Below are 17,718 nucleotides of genomic sequence, written 5' to 3' on the forward strand. Positions count from 1 at the left end.
CTGCTCCAGCGTGGGTCCCCCACGGGGTCACAAGTCCTGCCAGAAAACCTGCTCCGTGGGCTCCTCTCTCCACAGATCTGCAGGTCCTGCCAGGAGCCTGCTCCAGCATGGGCTTCCCACGGGGCCACAGCCTCCTTCGGGCACCCACCTGCTCCGGCGTGGGGTCCTCCACGGGCTGCAGGTGGAGATCTGCTCCACTGTGGACCTCCATGGGCTGCAGGGGACAGCCTGCCTCACCATGGTCTTCCCCACGGGCCGCAGGGGAATCTCTGCTCCGGCGCCTGGAGCATCTCCTCCCCCTCCTTCTTCACTGACCTTGGTGTCCACAGGGTTGTTTCTCTTACATGTTCTCACTCCTCTCTCCGGCTGCCGAATACTGCCTGTCCCAACTTTTTCCTTCTTAAAAATGTTATCACAGAGGCGTTACCACTATCGCTGATGGGCTCGGCCTTGGCCGGCGGCGGGTCCGTCTTAGAGCCGGCTGGTATTGGCTCTCTCTCGAACACAGGGGAAGCTTCCAGCAGCTTCTTACAGAAGCCACCCCTGTAACACCCCCCCCCCCCCCGCTACCAAAACCTTGCCACACAAAGCCAATACACCATCATATCCTGTTATAGGCTAAATACCTCTTCCATGCTTGCTTCTAAGCATGTTCAGGTTTCATATAGGCAATGAAAACATTTTAAAATGTCCCTCTGTGCTTAGACTTGTATTGGTAGAACAGTATTTGCTATGCATTAACTGAGCATAAGCTGAGTGCAAAATCTGGCCCTTCATACAATGGGATATTTTTGGCATTGGGCCCAGATAAGAACAAAAAAACCAACTGTCTGAATTTAATCAGTTGGTGTTAGCTGGCAGTGCAAGAAGTCTTTATGCAGGTATTTATTTGTCCCAGCAATAACAAGAATATTGGAATTTATATCCAGGAGATAAGAGAGCACCTTGTCACTCAGGCACAGCTAACAAGGGAATCACTGTTGGGTACAGACATGTAAATGCCAAATGCTTAGTCTGGGTATTATTGTAATTTCCATTTTTACAACCTCTTATTTTTAAAATGGTCTCTTAATTGATTTTTAATTATATTTTTCAATGACATTTATCTACACATGCTTTGTAAATATACCCACACATATGACAAAATATATTAAAGGGGAAAACACCGATACATTAGAGGTACTATCTTTACAGACTGCACTAAGAAGATATTCCAGTGCTCTTATTAGACGTTTTACATAAGGAAGCAAGTTCAAATTTGTTTTGGGTATAAGTGGGTGCAGTGCTACCACAGGCAGCTGATGCCAGCTGATTTGGTCCTCGGAGTGTTAACAATACACATCACCATCACCAACCCATCAGTACAGAGGTGCACTGCTCCTTCCTGACAGTCATTCAAAATGGAATAGGAAGGCACATAAAACAGTCATGGCAGGGTCACTAGCTCAACTGGCCACAGGACGATTCAAACCAACTTCTAATCCACCTCAGCACAAAGCAGCTGGGGAGTCAATGGTTGCTGAAAATAATGTACTATAACATTTTTCACTTATACCGTGTGTGTTATTTATTACAAGGGGCAAAATACAATGCCAAAGTGTTATTTAACCTAAAACATAAGCAACACAGAGATTCTTTAACAAATGAGTCACAGCTATCTAACTTGTAGATCAAGACAGCAGACCAAACCTTAGGAAAAGTAAGCTGAGATATGCCCAAGGAAATGTAAATGGTGTTACTTGGCTTTTGCCTAAATAAGGAGTGAGAAAAAAAAGTGATAACTTCCAATTCTGGGCCCTGAGTGATTACCCAAGTTGAAATTTGGCCAGGACATACCAACAAAGTGCTGGTTTAATGTAAAGTTCCACAAGGTCTTTAGTGATCAGAATAGGTCAGGACATCTCTTTTACCTCAGGGACACCATGTTAGAGAAAAGCAGAAGGCAATGCAGCTCATGTCTCCAGTGTGGTGTTTTGGAGGTGTCAAACAGCACAGCCTAAGCATCAGACAGGACTGCAGCACACAGTGCAGCATTAAAAGACATAGCACTATAAATTGCATCCATCCAGTTGCCTAAAACACAGGTTGGGATGGGTTTAAAAAGTTAACCCAGTTAAAAATAACAAATAACAGAATCCTGGGAAGCCTAAAGCACTGTATGAAACTACTCAATTCCCTTGAGTTTCTGGCTTAGCATCCCTCAGGTTTGGGGTCCAAAGGATTATGTGCCATTCAAGAGAGAAACCATGCACAGGGAAAGGCTGGAACCAGCACCCTCAGATCCCACCACCCAAGGCACCCTACATCAGCCATCAGATTTGCTGGAAACCACTCACTGTTGTAGTTGCTGTTCCCACTAGTCTCTCCCGGTGTGGTGCTGTGCTCCCCTGGCCCTTCAGAGGTGGCCCTTCCTGACACGGAATGGGGAGAAAAAGAGAGGAGACGAAACAAAGAAAGGGAAGGAGGGGAAATGGGAGGGTAAAAGAAGGGAAAGGGTGCATCTGTAACTGAACTCTTCCAACAGCTTCGTTACACATACACACTGGGCACACTTAGGGCCTGTCAATGACAGCTTTGCCTTGGCCCTAACTGGCTCCAGGTCAGGCGTGAAGAAGCTGTTTCACAGAGAATCAGGTTCACACAAGGGTTCCAGAGCAGGCAGGCACCCAGGGTGGTTTTGCAGCCTTTCCTTAACCTGCAGTCACAGGCAGCTGGAAATTTCAACAAACCTTCACTACAAAAATTATTTTCCTCTTTTGTTTTCCATTGAAAATGCCACTTTTTATTGAAAAAATTATAATTTCTGACTGCAAAACTAAATTTATTTTTTTTAACAAGAAGTCAATATTTTTCTGCCAAAAGTGCTTTCCCCCCCAAATTAAATTCCCCATAGAAAGAACGTTATGGCAATTCTTGTAAATGAGTGCTATTGACATATTTTATGGAAAATCAAAATTATAACTTGAAAAATACCACTTCCTGTGCATTTTTGAAAACACTGTATAATCTTATTGAAGTCAGCAGGTTAACAACAAGTGAAGGCCTGCACATTTTTCACTTGAACTTGTATTTGCTGACAATTCACACATACGTTTTACATGGCCAGGATGTCATATTGTTATTAGCAAGACTGTAATTTCATTAACGGTTACAGAAGCAGTGGAAGACACTGGAAAAACAGAATTTAGCATTTATCAATTCCCAAGCTTAACAATTATGGCAGAGGCATAGTGCTTTTGTTGTGAAAGGACCTGATTTCTTTATGTTGTGGAACTCATAAAAACCACAGGACTGGGGAATGACTATATTGATCTTGGATAAGATTCACTCCTGTGCAGAGATCCAGCACAAGCCAGTATATCACATAAATTTTGTTTAAGCCCCGTATTGGGGAATAAAGTGGCACGCAAATCACGCATTATTGTTACAATAATGCTTTGTTCCTAAATATTGCTACTCCTGAGTAAACTACAAAATTCTTTCAGAGATTATCAAAATAATCCCCATTCTGCAGATAGGGACACCGAGATAATGAAAGATGTGACTTGCCAAAGGTCACCCAGCAGGGAAGCAGAAGAGCTGGGATACATCCAGATGCCAGAGTAGACATCTATCTTCTATCCATTGCCCTTATATGCGGTACAAACATACAGTCAATGACAGCTTCTGCCCCACAAAATGTCTTATCTAAAATGCCTCTTGTAAAGTCTGCTTGCACAATGGGAGCTGAGTGTTCATCACTAAATGCATTCATTAATTTCTGCCATTTATCTTAATTTCAATGAAACCTGATTTAATTAGGGTTTGTATATGTTCTGCATAGATGACTAAAGCTCTTTTTATTTTTTTCCTATGGGTATGTATTTTACATGCTCTTTTTTCTTTCAGCAGCAGCTTTTGCTTACCCATACTTCCTCCTATGGCATGTAACTGGCATCCCCTTCCACCCTTTAAAGAGACTAGGGTTCAGTTTACTGTCATAATGGTAAAACATCTTTGTTGACAGTTTTAAAACTTCCAGAATACAGAAATTAAGCAAAAATGAATCGGAAATCTCAGAGACAGATTTCAGTAGACAGCAATGCATTCTCAATTCATTAACTAACTGAAAAAATGCAAGTGCTACATTTCATGTGTCACAAACCCTTAAGAACAATGAAAGTGTTTGTTAACAGACTTTTTGGGGAAAAAAGCTAAACCAAGTTGCAGTGCATGCTGCATTGCTGTGTCTCAGCAAAAGCTGGCTGTAGAGTAAGCTGTGGATATATTTTAGGGAACTACAAGTATAGTTTCAGATCAATCCATTCCTGAACTTGTGCTGATGCTCAAAACAGTAATGGGAAAACAATCCTGCTAAGATTTCTTGCAGCAAGGATAAAAATCCTTCCTTCATCACAAGCTGGCCCTCTTGTTTTCTGGGGAAGCGAATACATTGTTGCACTGGGGATCCAACAATTCTTTGTTGGTTTTTTTTAAATAAACATATATGCACCTGTACATATGCATGGATACGTTTTTATTTGGCCATAAAGTGCCCAAGTGGCCATTTAAGCATATAATTCCTCACCTAATTGCATAACCATGAATATTGATGTACAAATTGTAATAACAAGTGCACATTCATTGTGCATGTACAGTCTTTGTTTTACTATTCTTAATTGCCAAAACACAAAAGGTTTCAAAATATAAGTGAACTGTTGGATTCTGTTTTGCCTGCTCAAAGGATGAACACTAATAGATACTAGCCCAAGGAAATGTGCAATTCAGCTTGGTGCTATGAACAGTTAAAGCAAGCTAACGCAGATCCCAACCTTGCTTTCCCAGTTCTTGCACATTTAGAGTCCCACTGGTTCCCATTTTATTGCACACATGACCACAAGACAAATTTAACAACAAATCTTTGAAAGGGTTTTGGAATTCAGGTTGGCTAACAGCAGGTAACAGTGAGAAATCCACTTCTCTTCAGACGGATGAAGTGATAGAAATGTAAGGTAGACTGAAAAGAATCAATTTGTCAAGACCAGTAAAAGAGAGCTGAAGCTTGTGTTTTCATTTCTGATACCTAAACTGGCAAAGCACTTCAGAAGCTGACATTTATTGATCATGTAGCCTCAAAACAAAACTGGTGAAGTTCAGAGTCCATACAGGCAAAAGACACACATTAAATACAACAGGAAAGTTCCTAAAATTGCTTTTGATAGCAGAAAAAAAAAAGAAATAAATTCCATTTACAGACTTGGCATGTGTATGGAAAGCATATAGCCACTTTTACCAGCAAGAAAGTGTTCGGATTTTGCTATTACATGGCTTTTTCTTTCATGTTAGGTCACCATTTTGGGATGCAGAGTGGATGTTGTGCCTGTTAATGTCACTGGCCTCAATCATGCAATCCTTAATCAAGCAGAAATCCCTGCAGCTTTGCCCATATAAGAATTACAGACTTAGTTATAGGTCTTCTGGTGCAGATTTGACCCCTGCTGCCTCCCTGCCGCAATAAAACTCCTAAACCCTTTTGGATCATTACTTCTACAACTTGCCAGAGGGCATGGGAGTGCAGCATTTATGGGGTTGCTTTCTGTTTTTAACCAAGAGTTGAGGCTTCATACAGTGACTGTACTGGCCAACATACAGCAAGAGAAATAATCTAAACCAGATACAGGGCTGGTAGGGATTACTTGTCCCAGACTAAATCACTCCCTCCACCAACTCTGCCCCCATGTGAAACAACAATTTACTAGTCCTTGTTCAGCCACTGCCAGTATGTCCTTTTTTAGAACATAGAAATAGGTTTCCTTAATGGTATAAAAAGGTTATTAGGATTGTTTATTCTAAGCTCTGAAATATGTATTAAATTCTCAATTTGCTTATATGTCTTTTAATTGTGTCAACATTGGTGTTCTGTCTTTGTAGTGGTAATTGGAAACTGATGCAAAATCAGGACTAGAAAACATTAAGCATTGCAGTGACTGGAGCTGTTTTTCATGGCATTTATCATCTCACTGCTTGTTTTTCAGAATTAAATTTCCAACACAATTCTCTTTTTAACATATAATATTAGGTGAAAATATTAAACATGTTCACTGACAGACGATGTCTATTTATCAGAGACAAGCACAATAAAAGCCATACCCTGCTAAATTCTGAGCCTGCAATTCACTAAATTACATAATTCAGCAATAGAGGGGAAAGGATGTACATCTGGGAGATTTGTGCAGAAAGAATCTTAAAACCCTTTGACATAGCCTGAATGTGAATGTATAGAAGAGCAATGCAAAGAAAACCATGTTGTGTGCTTGGGTGACAAACAGAACGATGGTGGTGTCCCTCACAATTCACGAAGGAGGCAGTAGACAGGGCACAGTGAGAGAGGAGAGGAGGGTGCAAATACTTCTGTTCCGAAACACAAATAATGTGAGCTGTCCAGACAGACATAGTAGTTGAATTTGTTTCTTGAAATGAGATTATGTGTAGGCAAACACATGCACAAATGAGATTATGTGTAGGTGGAGAAGGGAAGGAGACCACAACTGATTTCAAGAAGGGGACAGCCATCGTTGTCAAGAATAGGCAATAGGAAAAAGAGAGTGAGGGTGATAGCATTTTTGAGGGCACTTGGCCAAGAGAGAAGTACTATGCCAGAGTGAAATGTCTGCAATTGCACTGGAGAAAAGGAGGTCCAGACAGCACCTGGAACCATGGATTGTGAGCCAGAGGGGCAGCTTGCACATTCATGTTTGCGAAAAGAGGTCCAGACATTAACAGAGATTAAAAGTCTTTTCAAAAGAGAAAGAGAAGGAAGAGGAGTGATCCAGGCAAAAGCAAAAGTAGCTCCCGAATGGCACCAATGGCTTCTGATTCAGGAAATGCCTCAAAGGGGAAGTGTGTAAGATAATATCTATCCATCTTTCCACACATACATATACTTTCATAACCATAGATAACTAAAGATGGACAGCCATGAGTACAACAAACACAAATCTATATGCACACAGGTGCGTACATGTATATATAAAGAAACATAAATATACAGGTTATAAAAATGTATATTACATATATATGTATAAAATATGTAAAACATACAGATGAAATATAAAATATGTGTACAACTTATTAATATACAATGAATGTATACTGTTTAGTCAGAACTGAAATATTCAGGTGTACATATGTGCACTCAGATATGAGAGATTTACCTGGATAAAATTCAAAACTTCTTGAAGTCTATACGAGTATTCCTACAATGTTAGTGGCCTGATTCTATACAAATGCCATGATTTAGACTGAACTTAAAACCCCCATGAAATCAACAATAAAATTTTTCTGGGTTCTCATGATCCAGTGAAAAGAGGAAGCAAATGTTTAAAATTGTACCAGGAGACATTAATTACAAACTAATCTAAATGCATTATCATCCCATAGTTGTTTGGCCTCAATCCTAAAGTAAAAACTGGTGAAGTGTGTTCTTAGGTGCAACCAAAAGCCACTTTCAGGATGGGGTTTGAGCCTCCAAGTGGTCTGTGGAAGCTGCTGCATATCAAAGCCAACTCAAGACAGCTGAAATTATTCTCCATTGAAATCCATACGAACATTTCGATAATGACAAATGCCATACATCATCAGAGTTCTTTATTCAAGTTGCACTTCATACTTTATTTACCACATTTTAATAGACAATAATAATGGAATAATAAATGGGGAAAAACATGGGGTTTGTTGTCTTTGTTGAAATTTCTCAGTGTGAGAGAGCAACATGTGTCTAATTTTTCGTATATCCTTGAACAGCCTGAAATGACAGATTGCCCATAATCTGTTATAAAATCTCAGTGCCAGAACATGACAATAGATAGCACCATGGAGTGTCTTGGTTATCTCAAAGGGAATAATTTAACGCTAACCAATAGCAAAAGGGTGACCCAGTTCGGAGAGGCCTGGAGAGAGATACATTGCTGGTGGCTCCAACCATGTGTGGCTACATGCAGGCACAGTTAAAAGGCAGATTAATAGGCAGTCAGGAGTGAGGAAAAAAGCCAAGGAGCCCTACTGTGGAACACACGGCATTTATCCTATTTTGTAAAGCACTTTATGAATTAACCTAGGCTGGTCTTTTTTAAATAGCGAGCATCCAAAGATTCACACCAGTGTTTCTGCAGCCTGATCTGTATTCCAAAACAGTACTGCTCACATAAATCTCAGTGTTGTTTTTTACTAGAGAGTGAAAGGGAAAAAAGAGAAGCTGCCGTTAAATCAATAGGCTGCATTGCACACCACAGTATATGAAAGTAATAGAGCTGTGCTTATCATTTGCGCTGCCACCAACTAATTGCCGTAACTTGCACTTCATTATCCTCTGTAATATGGTTACAATAATGGAGAATGACAAATAAGAACTGTTATAGTTCTACTGGCCAGCCTTTACTCACAGGATGAGTTCTCATTCAAATGCATCTATCTGGATGAATAAGATTTACTAGATTACACGTTGACTTAAAAGGTTTAATACAAGCAGTGATGGAGAGCTGCCTTAGGAAATTTCACAGGCACACTTTTGGGATCTAGCACAAAAAAGTCTTTACTGCTGCTTTTGTACCCACCATGGTCTCCCTTAGCTCTCCCTGCATTTAAGTCAGCAATGCTGGCAGACAGAAAACCTGATTCCTATGAAACACTTAACATGCCTTAGGTCTTCCCTGAATCAGGTCTTCCAGTCACTCACACACCAGAAAGGTGGTCTGATTCTTTTGATGTTAAATTAGGTACTGTAACTAATAAAACTGCCTACATTGATTATCAAGCAGAAACAGGCAAAGAATATTATGGATAGGAGAAAAGACTTTGGGCTCTGGCAAGAAAGGATAAAAGTATCTGATCGTTAATGTGTGTCCTAGTTCAAGGAAATCCTTTGTTGCAGCAAAAAAGAGGAACTGTAGAAAATCTGAATGAAACATCCAATACCCACATTATGGCCACCTGGTCTCTGGTGGTGTTCAGAAGGGGAAGAGGAGCTTCCCAGTCCTCTTCTGTTGCTTCTAAATTCTCTGCAAGAGATCACTTTTCCCCATAGGATGTAAAGGATGTGCACAGTATCAGAAGGAAGGAGAAAATAGGGAAGCCATCATTAACGAAGTCTTTATTTATGCTAATGATCCTCAAAAATGTCAGTGTTCCTATGCAAAGACATACGGACTTTATAAGACACTGCAATGAAAACTCAGAAGTTTCACTAATCAAACAAATGTACTTTTAAATTACATTTTTTTTAATCCCATGGTAGCCTCACATATAAGCGTCTCAAAAGTCAGCATTTACCCTAGGCACACACAACATTCACAAATATCACTAATACTTGTCTACAACAAAAGATGTAATTGCATTAAAGCATGTGTATGCATAACTAAAGACATCCATAGGTGAAGACGCATAAAAAAACCATAACAAAGAAAAATGTTGCTGAACCATTTCTTTTCCAAAGCTTTCCAAACCAAATTTGAGGTAACTAATTGCCCAATATGTACTGTTAAAACAGCCATTCCATAATAATGGCTGGGAGGTAGTTTCCATTCTTACCCCATGCTAAGCTCTCCTTTAAACTTCTGCATTTTTCTAACTCCTTCTGGAGATTTTGTTTCTTTCTTTCTTTGTTTTAGGGACATAGAATGCTCTTTTTGTTTTCTGCTTGGTTACAAACTAGTTATGATCAAGAATCTCTCTTAGAAAACAGTACTACATAAGTGTCCATAATTATGTGTAAACTAGCTCTACATATTTAAGGACCACAACAGTACATAAAAATAAATCCAAACACGACCATGAATCAATGTCCTATATTATTTCAAATGCTCTGCTAGTTAATGATGTTTTGAATTGTTTTATGATAATTATAACCTCTTTGATAGTTAAATCAATCAAATAATCATTGCTGTAGTTCATCAAATATACGTCTCTAGGAAGACGGTACTTCCCTTGCATACTACTAAGGAAAAACAGCATTTCTTTATTACATACATGATTAGTTAGTCGTAATATTCTAGAAATGTGGTGAAATAGTGCCTTGGAGGTAATAGTTAAATAATTTTGCATAAGTTTACAGAGTTTCTATTTTTCTTAGAAAGAAAAAGACATAAATTATACTGCACACCGTTATGTAGTCAATGGTATGTATTGGCTGCAATACATTACTCAACACTGCTTCATACAAGGCATTTACATATAATTCTAGAAATTCATCCAGCATTTTTTTCTTTACAACTATACTGTATCACACTGATTTTGCTTTTTAATTTTATTAAACCAGTCTTTCAGAAGCTTTTCTACATCTATGTGGATACCAGCTTTTCTGTGAACAGCATTAAAAGGAACTACTTGTCTTAGCACTGCATTGACATTATCATGGTAAATTGCTTTAAAATATCACTTGTAACTGTAATATTAGCACAATAAAATGTTTTAAATTTGCCTACTGTGTCTCAGAAATTGCCCTGATGTTGAATTACTTCTCATAGAACATTAACAATTATTCTAATAATTGTCAGGAGTAGTGATGGACATTTTGTTCTCCTAAAAGAAGGGAGATCACAGCTCCAGGGACGCAGACAGTTTATTACATTTCATAACTCTTGGCTTTCAGGTAGGTGATGTGGAAGACTTATACCTATATGTCAATTAGAAGTTTATTGTACTAATAGCTTGTAGGATTAGAGCATCTGCAAGCTGCAATTTTATGCAAAACTCAAAATCAAGGCTTCCCATGCAGTGATTCCCATTACTGCATAATAAAGATGAATGCAACCCAGTGTTGCTCAGAAAGACCGTTAACTAAATGAAGAAAGCAGTTCAGTGAATGTGGAATCTGTACAGAAGCCAAATCAAACTCCCTCTTATAACTCAGAGATGCAACATTTGGGCAGCTGCCCAAGGAATGAAAGAGAAGAAAAACCAAGTCTGCATGCATTTTTACTTCTCACTGACTATAAGCCTATGGTTATAAAATTTAACTAAATTCTTGATTTCTTTATATGTGCTGTTCCAGACTCTTTAACCCATGTGTTCTTTATTATAGAAATGTAATTGATATGCAGGTGATGTTAAATGCATTATGATAACTTTGCAGGTAGGGATATAACATATTCCCACTAAATTTCAGTATGATGCAGTCCAAAGCGAAAACAAGATAAAAAGAAATTAGAAGATGAGAACTCAGTGGGGTTTCATAATCCTCAGCATGTGTACAGTTGAGAGGCAGAGATCCAAATGACCTGGACTAATCTGCATAAAGTTTTTTAGAAAACATAAATGAATTCCTGAAGTAATCACTCCATCAACACATGGGATTGTATCTCCACCTCTCCCACTCTTCACTTCTGCTTGCAGAAGAAGACTTGCATAATAAGTTGAAACTGCATTTGCAATATACTATTTTTTGAGCCTTTAGGATGAACACTGTTCAACCTGACTACCTGGTGGATATATCTAATAATGTATCAAAAACATGTATGCCGTACCTGATTCAAAGAAGAGAAACAAGGAATGATAGTCTCTAAACATTAGTTTGTTACACAACTTTCAAAATACAAAGGGCTGAACACTAAGGTAACCTCTGCATTGCACAGTCAAAGCAGAGAATTTGGCATTCATGATGTGTTCCAAATTTGGCCCATCACTCTGAGGAAGGTTACCGAAGAATATTGGCATGGGATGGTTAAGAAGCTAACTTGGAAAGGAAGTTACATTTGGTAACCAAAAGTGAAATTCTGGTCAAACTGAAACAATGATACATACATGACATGAGACACCAAATCCTCTGAAGAAAGAGGCTGTGGTTATTCACAACTGAAAGTGACTGCAAAAGCTGTTCCTGGACTACGTGGAAGCCCATGACTGGAGATAATCGTCTGGCACATACCACTGAAGTACTGCTCTCTATGATGGACTATACTGTCAGGGTCCTAGGTGCACTGACGGGCCTTGATGGCCCTGCCAAGCCTCCCCTGGGACCGCCACTCACAGTCCCTGCCCAAGGACCCAGAGGCTCCATTTCAGCTCAGCCCTGGGCCTTCAGTCCCTGCCAAGTTATACTGTACACATGTTTGTCTCCAGCTCTGGCCCAGCCAGGCCTCTGCCTGGCCATGAACCCTGTTGATCCCCAGCCCATGGACCGATATCCTGGCCTGACTCTGGACCTGCCTCATCACCACAGACCTGCTTGACAGTCGCTGTACCATGCCTGAGTATCTTGAGCAGGTCTCCTAAAACAGACTTTCAAAGAGTCACTCAAGAGGAGCAAGCAAAGAAATGTACAAAACGACAACATGCCACTTATATATATCTCTGTATGAGATTTAATACATTTTGATCAATCACCTTCTGTAAACTCAGAAATGGAAGTCTGAGATGTAAGTATGGGTCAGCCACAGAAAAATCCCATGCTTTACATAGTAGAGATCAAAAAGGTGACAAAACAAGGCCTAATCAAATGTGGCATGGATAAAAGTGCCAATGTTTAAAGCTAATAAATTTATTACAGAGAACTCTTTCATCAGTAGGGGCAACACCACTCACTGGTTTGGAAGACATACAGTTACTTGCAGATTTGCCAGTATATTGATAGACAGAGAAGGCATTAACTGTAAACTCTTAAAAGTCAAGGCATGTTGTAAGCAGCGTATCAGAAAAGAAAAACTAAGAAATCAGAAAGAAAGCATCCAAGTAGTTCTTTAGAACCCTGTCACTAAACTAGAGATGTATTTCATATATTCTAATAATTGCCCAGTATAATAATTCTGTAATTTAAACTGTTGATAATACTTTTCACTTAGAACAGGGTTAAACTTGTCTATTTCTGAAATAATGTTTTTTAAGTGATAGGTCATTTGTTCATGATAATTAGTAAGTGACATCACTCATGCTAAAGTTAAACATACGGTCAAGTGTAATACTACATTATTTATTGCTACATTATGTTATATAATCCAAGTGGAAAACATACAAAAAGTCAAGAAGCTGAAGCCTGCACTTAGTTATGTTAATTTTCTCAAGTACAATGGTATTTCATTGCACCTCTTAATAGCCAAATCTTTTCTGCATCTCAACTGCTGCTTGGCAGTCTGGATAAGAAAGATGTGGGTGATCCATTCCTGTAGCTGAGATCACACCCTGCCTGCAAGTGCCTCACCAGATGGTCAGCATATTGCATTTTCCCCTTGGTAACATCCTTTTTTCTCCCTGCATCTGGAACTCAAGTAGGAAAATCCTTATGTTGTTTCCTATAGTGCTGAAGGTAGGAATGTATCCTCAGCTATTGCACAGTGCAGCTACCCATGTCTATACAGTATTGTGCTTTAAGCTGAGATATATCTGAATTTCGGATTCTGATTTCACCTTCTTGCAGTCTGTTGATTCACCAGTCAGGTAACTACTGTCACTTTGATCAAGAATTTCTGCAGAACAATTGCTTATTTGATCTCAGGTGCTTGAAGTGTTACTTATTCTATTCCAATGCTGCTTTGAAATAGGCTTTTAACATTCATGACTTCCATCCTAAGATGCCTCTATTAGTTGATCAAAAGGTTTTCTTGACCCCATTTAAAACTTCTGGAGCTCTTCCTGCCTATTGTCCCCTAATTAGAGTCACAGTCCCACTGAAGTCCTGAGCTGACACTGTTTTCAAGAGAGGCTTGTGCCTGAACAGAAAACACTGAGTCATACAGCAGGTTATTGGTAGCGTTACAGTGAGTCCTGTGAAGTACCAGCGCTCCACACGAGGTCACAAGTATGAGCTGATGAGATTGTATTCACTTTATTGTTTCCTTGCTCTGAGCACCAAAGAATGTAATAGCTTTTTAAAAATCCTGTGTTTGCATTAACTGATAATGTGTTCTGGATGGAATGACTTTTTTATTGTAACATTTTAGCAACAGCTTCAGAGCTTTGAAAAGGCATCATTTTAATATGCACAGTGTTCACCTCCTCAAACAGCTGATACTTCTAAACACTTTTCAAAAGAGTTAAAAATGTTCCTGGTAGTATTTTAGGAGTTCATTTCCAAATACTTCCAATTTCTTTAGAAAACAACATCCTGCAATCACCAATCATTCTGGAGACTACACTATGAAGATAGCTTGGCAAATAGTGAATTCAAATGTGCTGCCTAAAAAGTGACTGTGGTGGGTGGGCCCTGGCTGGATGCCAGGAGCCCACCCAAACCACTCTATCACTCCCCTCAACTGGACAGGGGAGAGAAAGTATAATGAAAGGCTCGTGGGCCGAGATAAAGACAGGGAGACATCTCTCACCAATTACCATCACGGGCGAAACAGACTTGACATGAGGAAATTAGTTTAATTTATTACCAATCAAATCAGAGTAGGATAATGAGAAATAAAACCAAATCTTAAGAAACACCTTCCCCCCACACCTCCCTTCTTCCCAGACTTAACTCCACTCCTGATTTTCTCTACCTCCTCCCTGCCAGCAGTGCAGGGGGATGGGGAATGGGGGTTACGATCAGTTCATCACACGTTATCTCTGCCACTTCATCCTCTTCAGGGGCAGGACTCCTCACTCTTCCCTTGCTCCAGCGTGGGGTCCCTTCCATGGGAGACAGTTTTCCGTGAACTTCTCCAACATGAGTCCTTCCCATGGGCTGCAGTTCTTCACAAACTGCCCCAGCGTGGGTCCCTTCCACAGGGTGCAGTCCTTCAGGCACAGACTGCTCCAGCGTGGGTCCCCCACGGGGTCACAAGTCCTGCCAGAAAACCTGCTCCGTGGGCTCCTCTCTCCACAGATCTGCAGGTCCTGCCAGGAGCCTGCTCCAGCATGGGCTTCCCACGGGGTCACAGCCTCCTTCGGGCACCCACCTGCTCCGGCGTGGGGTCCTCCACGGGCTGCAGGTGGAGATCTGCTCCACCGTGGACCTCCATGGACTGCAGGGGGACAGCCTGTCTCACCATGGTCTTCCCCACGGGCTGCAGGGGAATCTCTGCTCCGGCACCTGGAGCATCTTCTCCCCCTCCTTCTTCACTGACCTTGGGGTCTGCAGGGTTGTTTTGCTTACATGTTCTCACTCCTCTCTCGGGCTGCTGTTTCTGTGCCCCAGCAACTTTTTTTTTCCTTCTTAAATATGTTATCACTGAAGCGCTACCACTGTCGCTGATGGGCTTGACCTTGGCCGGCGGTGGGTCTGTCTTAGAGCCGGCTGGTATTGGCTCTCTCTCGAACACAGGGGAAGCTTCCAGCAGCTTCTCACAGAAGCCACCCCTGTAACACCCCCCCCCCCGCTACCAAAACCCTGCCACACAAACCCAGCACAGTGACTGTCACTTTTTAAACTGGCCACAGCAGTCAAAGGGAAGATCCATATAACCCAGGGAAACAGAAATTGCTTAGTTGCTTCATTTCTATAATAAAAATTAGTTGCAGATGAAAATCTTCAAAAGCTCTTCATATCAGGAACCTAAATCTTATTTTCAGAAGTGATAGAAAGCTTAAAAGCTGAAGTATCACTGGCTTTAACTGTCTAAAATGTTCATGCTGCAACTCACTAGATATATATCTATGCTGGTCTAAATTAGGTAGTTCTGGTATTGCTGGCAGTATGCACGGGGCATCAACAAACACAACATTGGCTGCCGGGCCACTCAAGGAGCAACTTGCAGAAAGCTTCTTACTGTTTCATCTGCCTTACTAACAACATCTTAATGTAGTAGGTCAGTTCTGGTTTGTTTATGTGTACTTGTACTGTGATCATGTGTAGAGATAGACTCTACATCAATTTTCAAAGTGCAATTTAAGACTTTCAAGAATTTCACCCCCAGTCATCCTTTGATAATGTCTCCAGGTGAGGTAAAATTCCTCTTCCACTTTTACAAATTTGTAATACTTTCTTTTCTCTCCAGACCAATTTTGTTTTGTCTATAAACTATTAACTTCAAGGAGTTACTCCAGAGTAACACTGATGTGTGATCAGGATATAAACCAGAGGGAATTGCCTGTGTGTGTTCTCATCTATACCATTCTACCATTTTCTCTTCCCCCCTCCCTTTTTTTTTCAATCTCTCCTAGTTATCCATACCAGGTATCTTCCAAATCCCTTTACTGGGTTTAGCATTTAACAAAGAAGCAAGGAACCCACAGAATTCTCCCTTCATTACTAAAGTATTGTAATAGCAACTTGCTTTACTCATAAATAGTATTTCATCATAGTATCAAACTTGTTCCTGGGGAGGAGTATAGTGTCTGTATTTTTATTTATAGGTAATAAATAATCATTTGCAATGAATTATTTTTAACTCTGGTTTTAACAATGTCAATACCAGCACCTCTTACTATGTAACTAGCACACATACACACTCTGGGAAAGAGAAGGAATGCAAATCCATACCATAAATTAAAAAAAATAAAATCCAACTCCATCCACCTCACTGGTCGCCTGCCCACTAATCCGCCTGCCCACTACAGAGCGAAAGTTTTGAGTTTAGAGGTGCTGCTATTTCTGCGGTCATCCCACAAAACTACCTTTGCCTACCAGCCAGGCTACAGAATTCTCTGCCTCCCTCTCTTCAAAACTACACCTAGGGGAAAAATTGACCTTTGAACAGCTACAGGGTTTCTATATGCACGGAGAATTAGAACTGTGAACTTCCCGCATTTTGGATTATCAATGGCCTAAACAACAGATCAGCTCAGAGACTTAGTAAACGCCTAGCTAAAAGACCTTACTGTCATGGTATTTCGCATATTCAAAAGCACAACAATATCTGGAGAGCTTGGTTTGCTTTAAGACATTTAAGATTCCTCTGATCTCTATTCAGAGGGACCGCCAGCATACCTAAATAAAATTTACATTTACATGTGCCAGGATATGGAAAATTGTCTCAAGAATACAGATTGAAACTCTGCAAAACTTACGTGAAATATTTTTTCTGTAAATCTATCTAAAATAGACAATTTGGCAGCATAGGGTGAAGGGTTTATTTGCATGCACTTCGGATGACCCACTTAATTCATAGCTGGCTTTTCTACATCACTTATAAATTCACCTCAGAACCACATCACGTAAAACCTTCTGACCATCTACCTTGTCTTGTAGGGCAGCTAAAGCCTCTTAAGGAACAATGACCAGGGTGCCATATTCCACTATCATTCCATAAATGAATTCCCACTGAAGTCAATGGGATCTCACATTAAAAAAAAAAAAATAAAAAAAAATCAAATGTTGGATGTATCCCCAGGCAGTATGTCTTCTTCAACCATAGGTTACATTTTTGGTGATGGACATGAGTTCTCATTACTGTTGACAATTTCTACATACCTAATTAATTCCCTGAGCTCCCTATTAAAACTTCATGCAGAGTCTAGCCACAGTCCAGAGGTGGCATTTTTGCTGGAAAAAATTCAACCTATTTGATATGTGTTCCTATCGGTTTTTAATAAACCAGGAACTAATCTTGACATCTGAGTCAAGAGGCATTTCATCCAAGAACAGGACAAAGGTGACAGAATTTGATGGAAAGTAGTGTTTTTCTCATACGTTACATGGAGAGCTTGCATGCTAAGACAGCATCATTATATAAAAGCAAAGCAAAACTTGCTTTGTACTAATCTATACAATAAACTAAACTAAACAGAAATCTTGAAGGATAAATGAACATGTAAGACACAGTGATACAATTCTCTATTATTGATGATGATTTAGGCTGTGTATAAAGCCAGAAAGCCTACCGT

General features: G+C 40.1%; 1 protein-coding gene across 11 annotated transcripts in view; it reads right to left on the minus strand.

Moving 5' to 3' along the window:
* Window positions 1–17,718, minus strand: part of MEGF11 (multiple EGF like domains 11) — a 294,330-nt gene that overhangs the window by 133,710 nt on the left and 142,902 nt on the right. For 8 of the 11 annotated variants that reach the window (XM_030015419.2, XM_030015423.1, XM_030015422.1 and 5 more), the window contains one exon: window positions 2,337–2,411. The exons of the other annotated variants lie outside the window; for them this stretch is intronic. In XM_030015419.2, the coding sequence (XP_029871279.1) occupies window positions 2,337–2,411 (75 nt within the window). The remainder of the gene's footprint in view (window positions 1–2,336; window positions 2,412–17,718) is intronic. 11 annotated transcript variants of the gene reach the window in all.

The sequence above is a fragment of the Aquila chrysaetos genome, chromosome 5 (genome assembly GCF_900496995.4).
Source record: "Aquila chrysaetos chrysaetos chromosome 5, bAquChr1.4, whole genome shotgun sequence".
NCBI lineage: Eukaryota > Metazoa > Chordata > Aves > Accipitriformes > Accipitridae > Aquila > Aquila chrysaetos.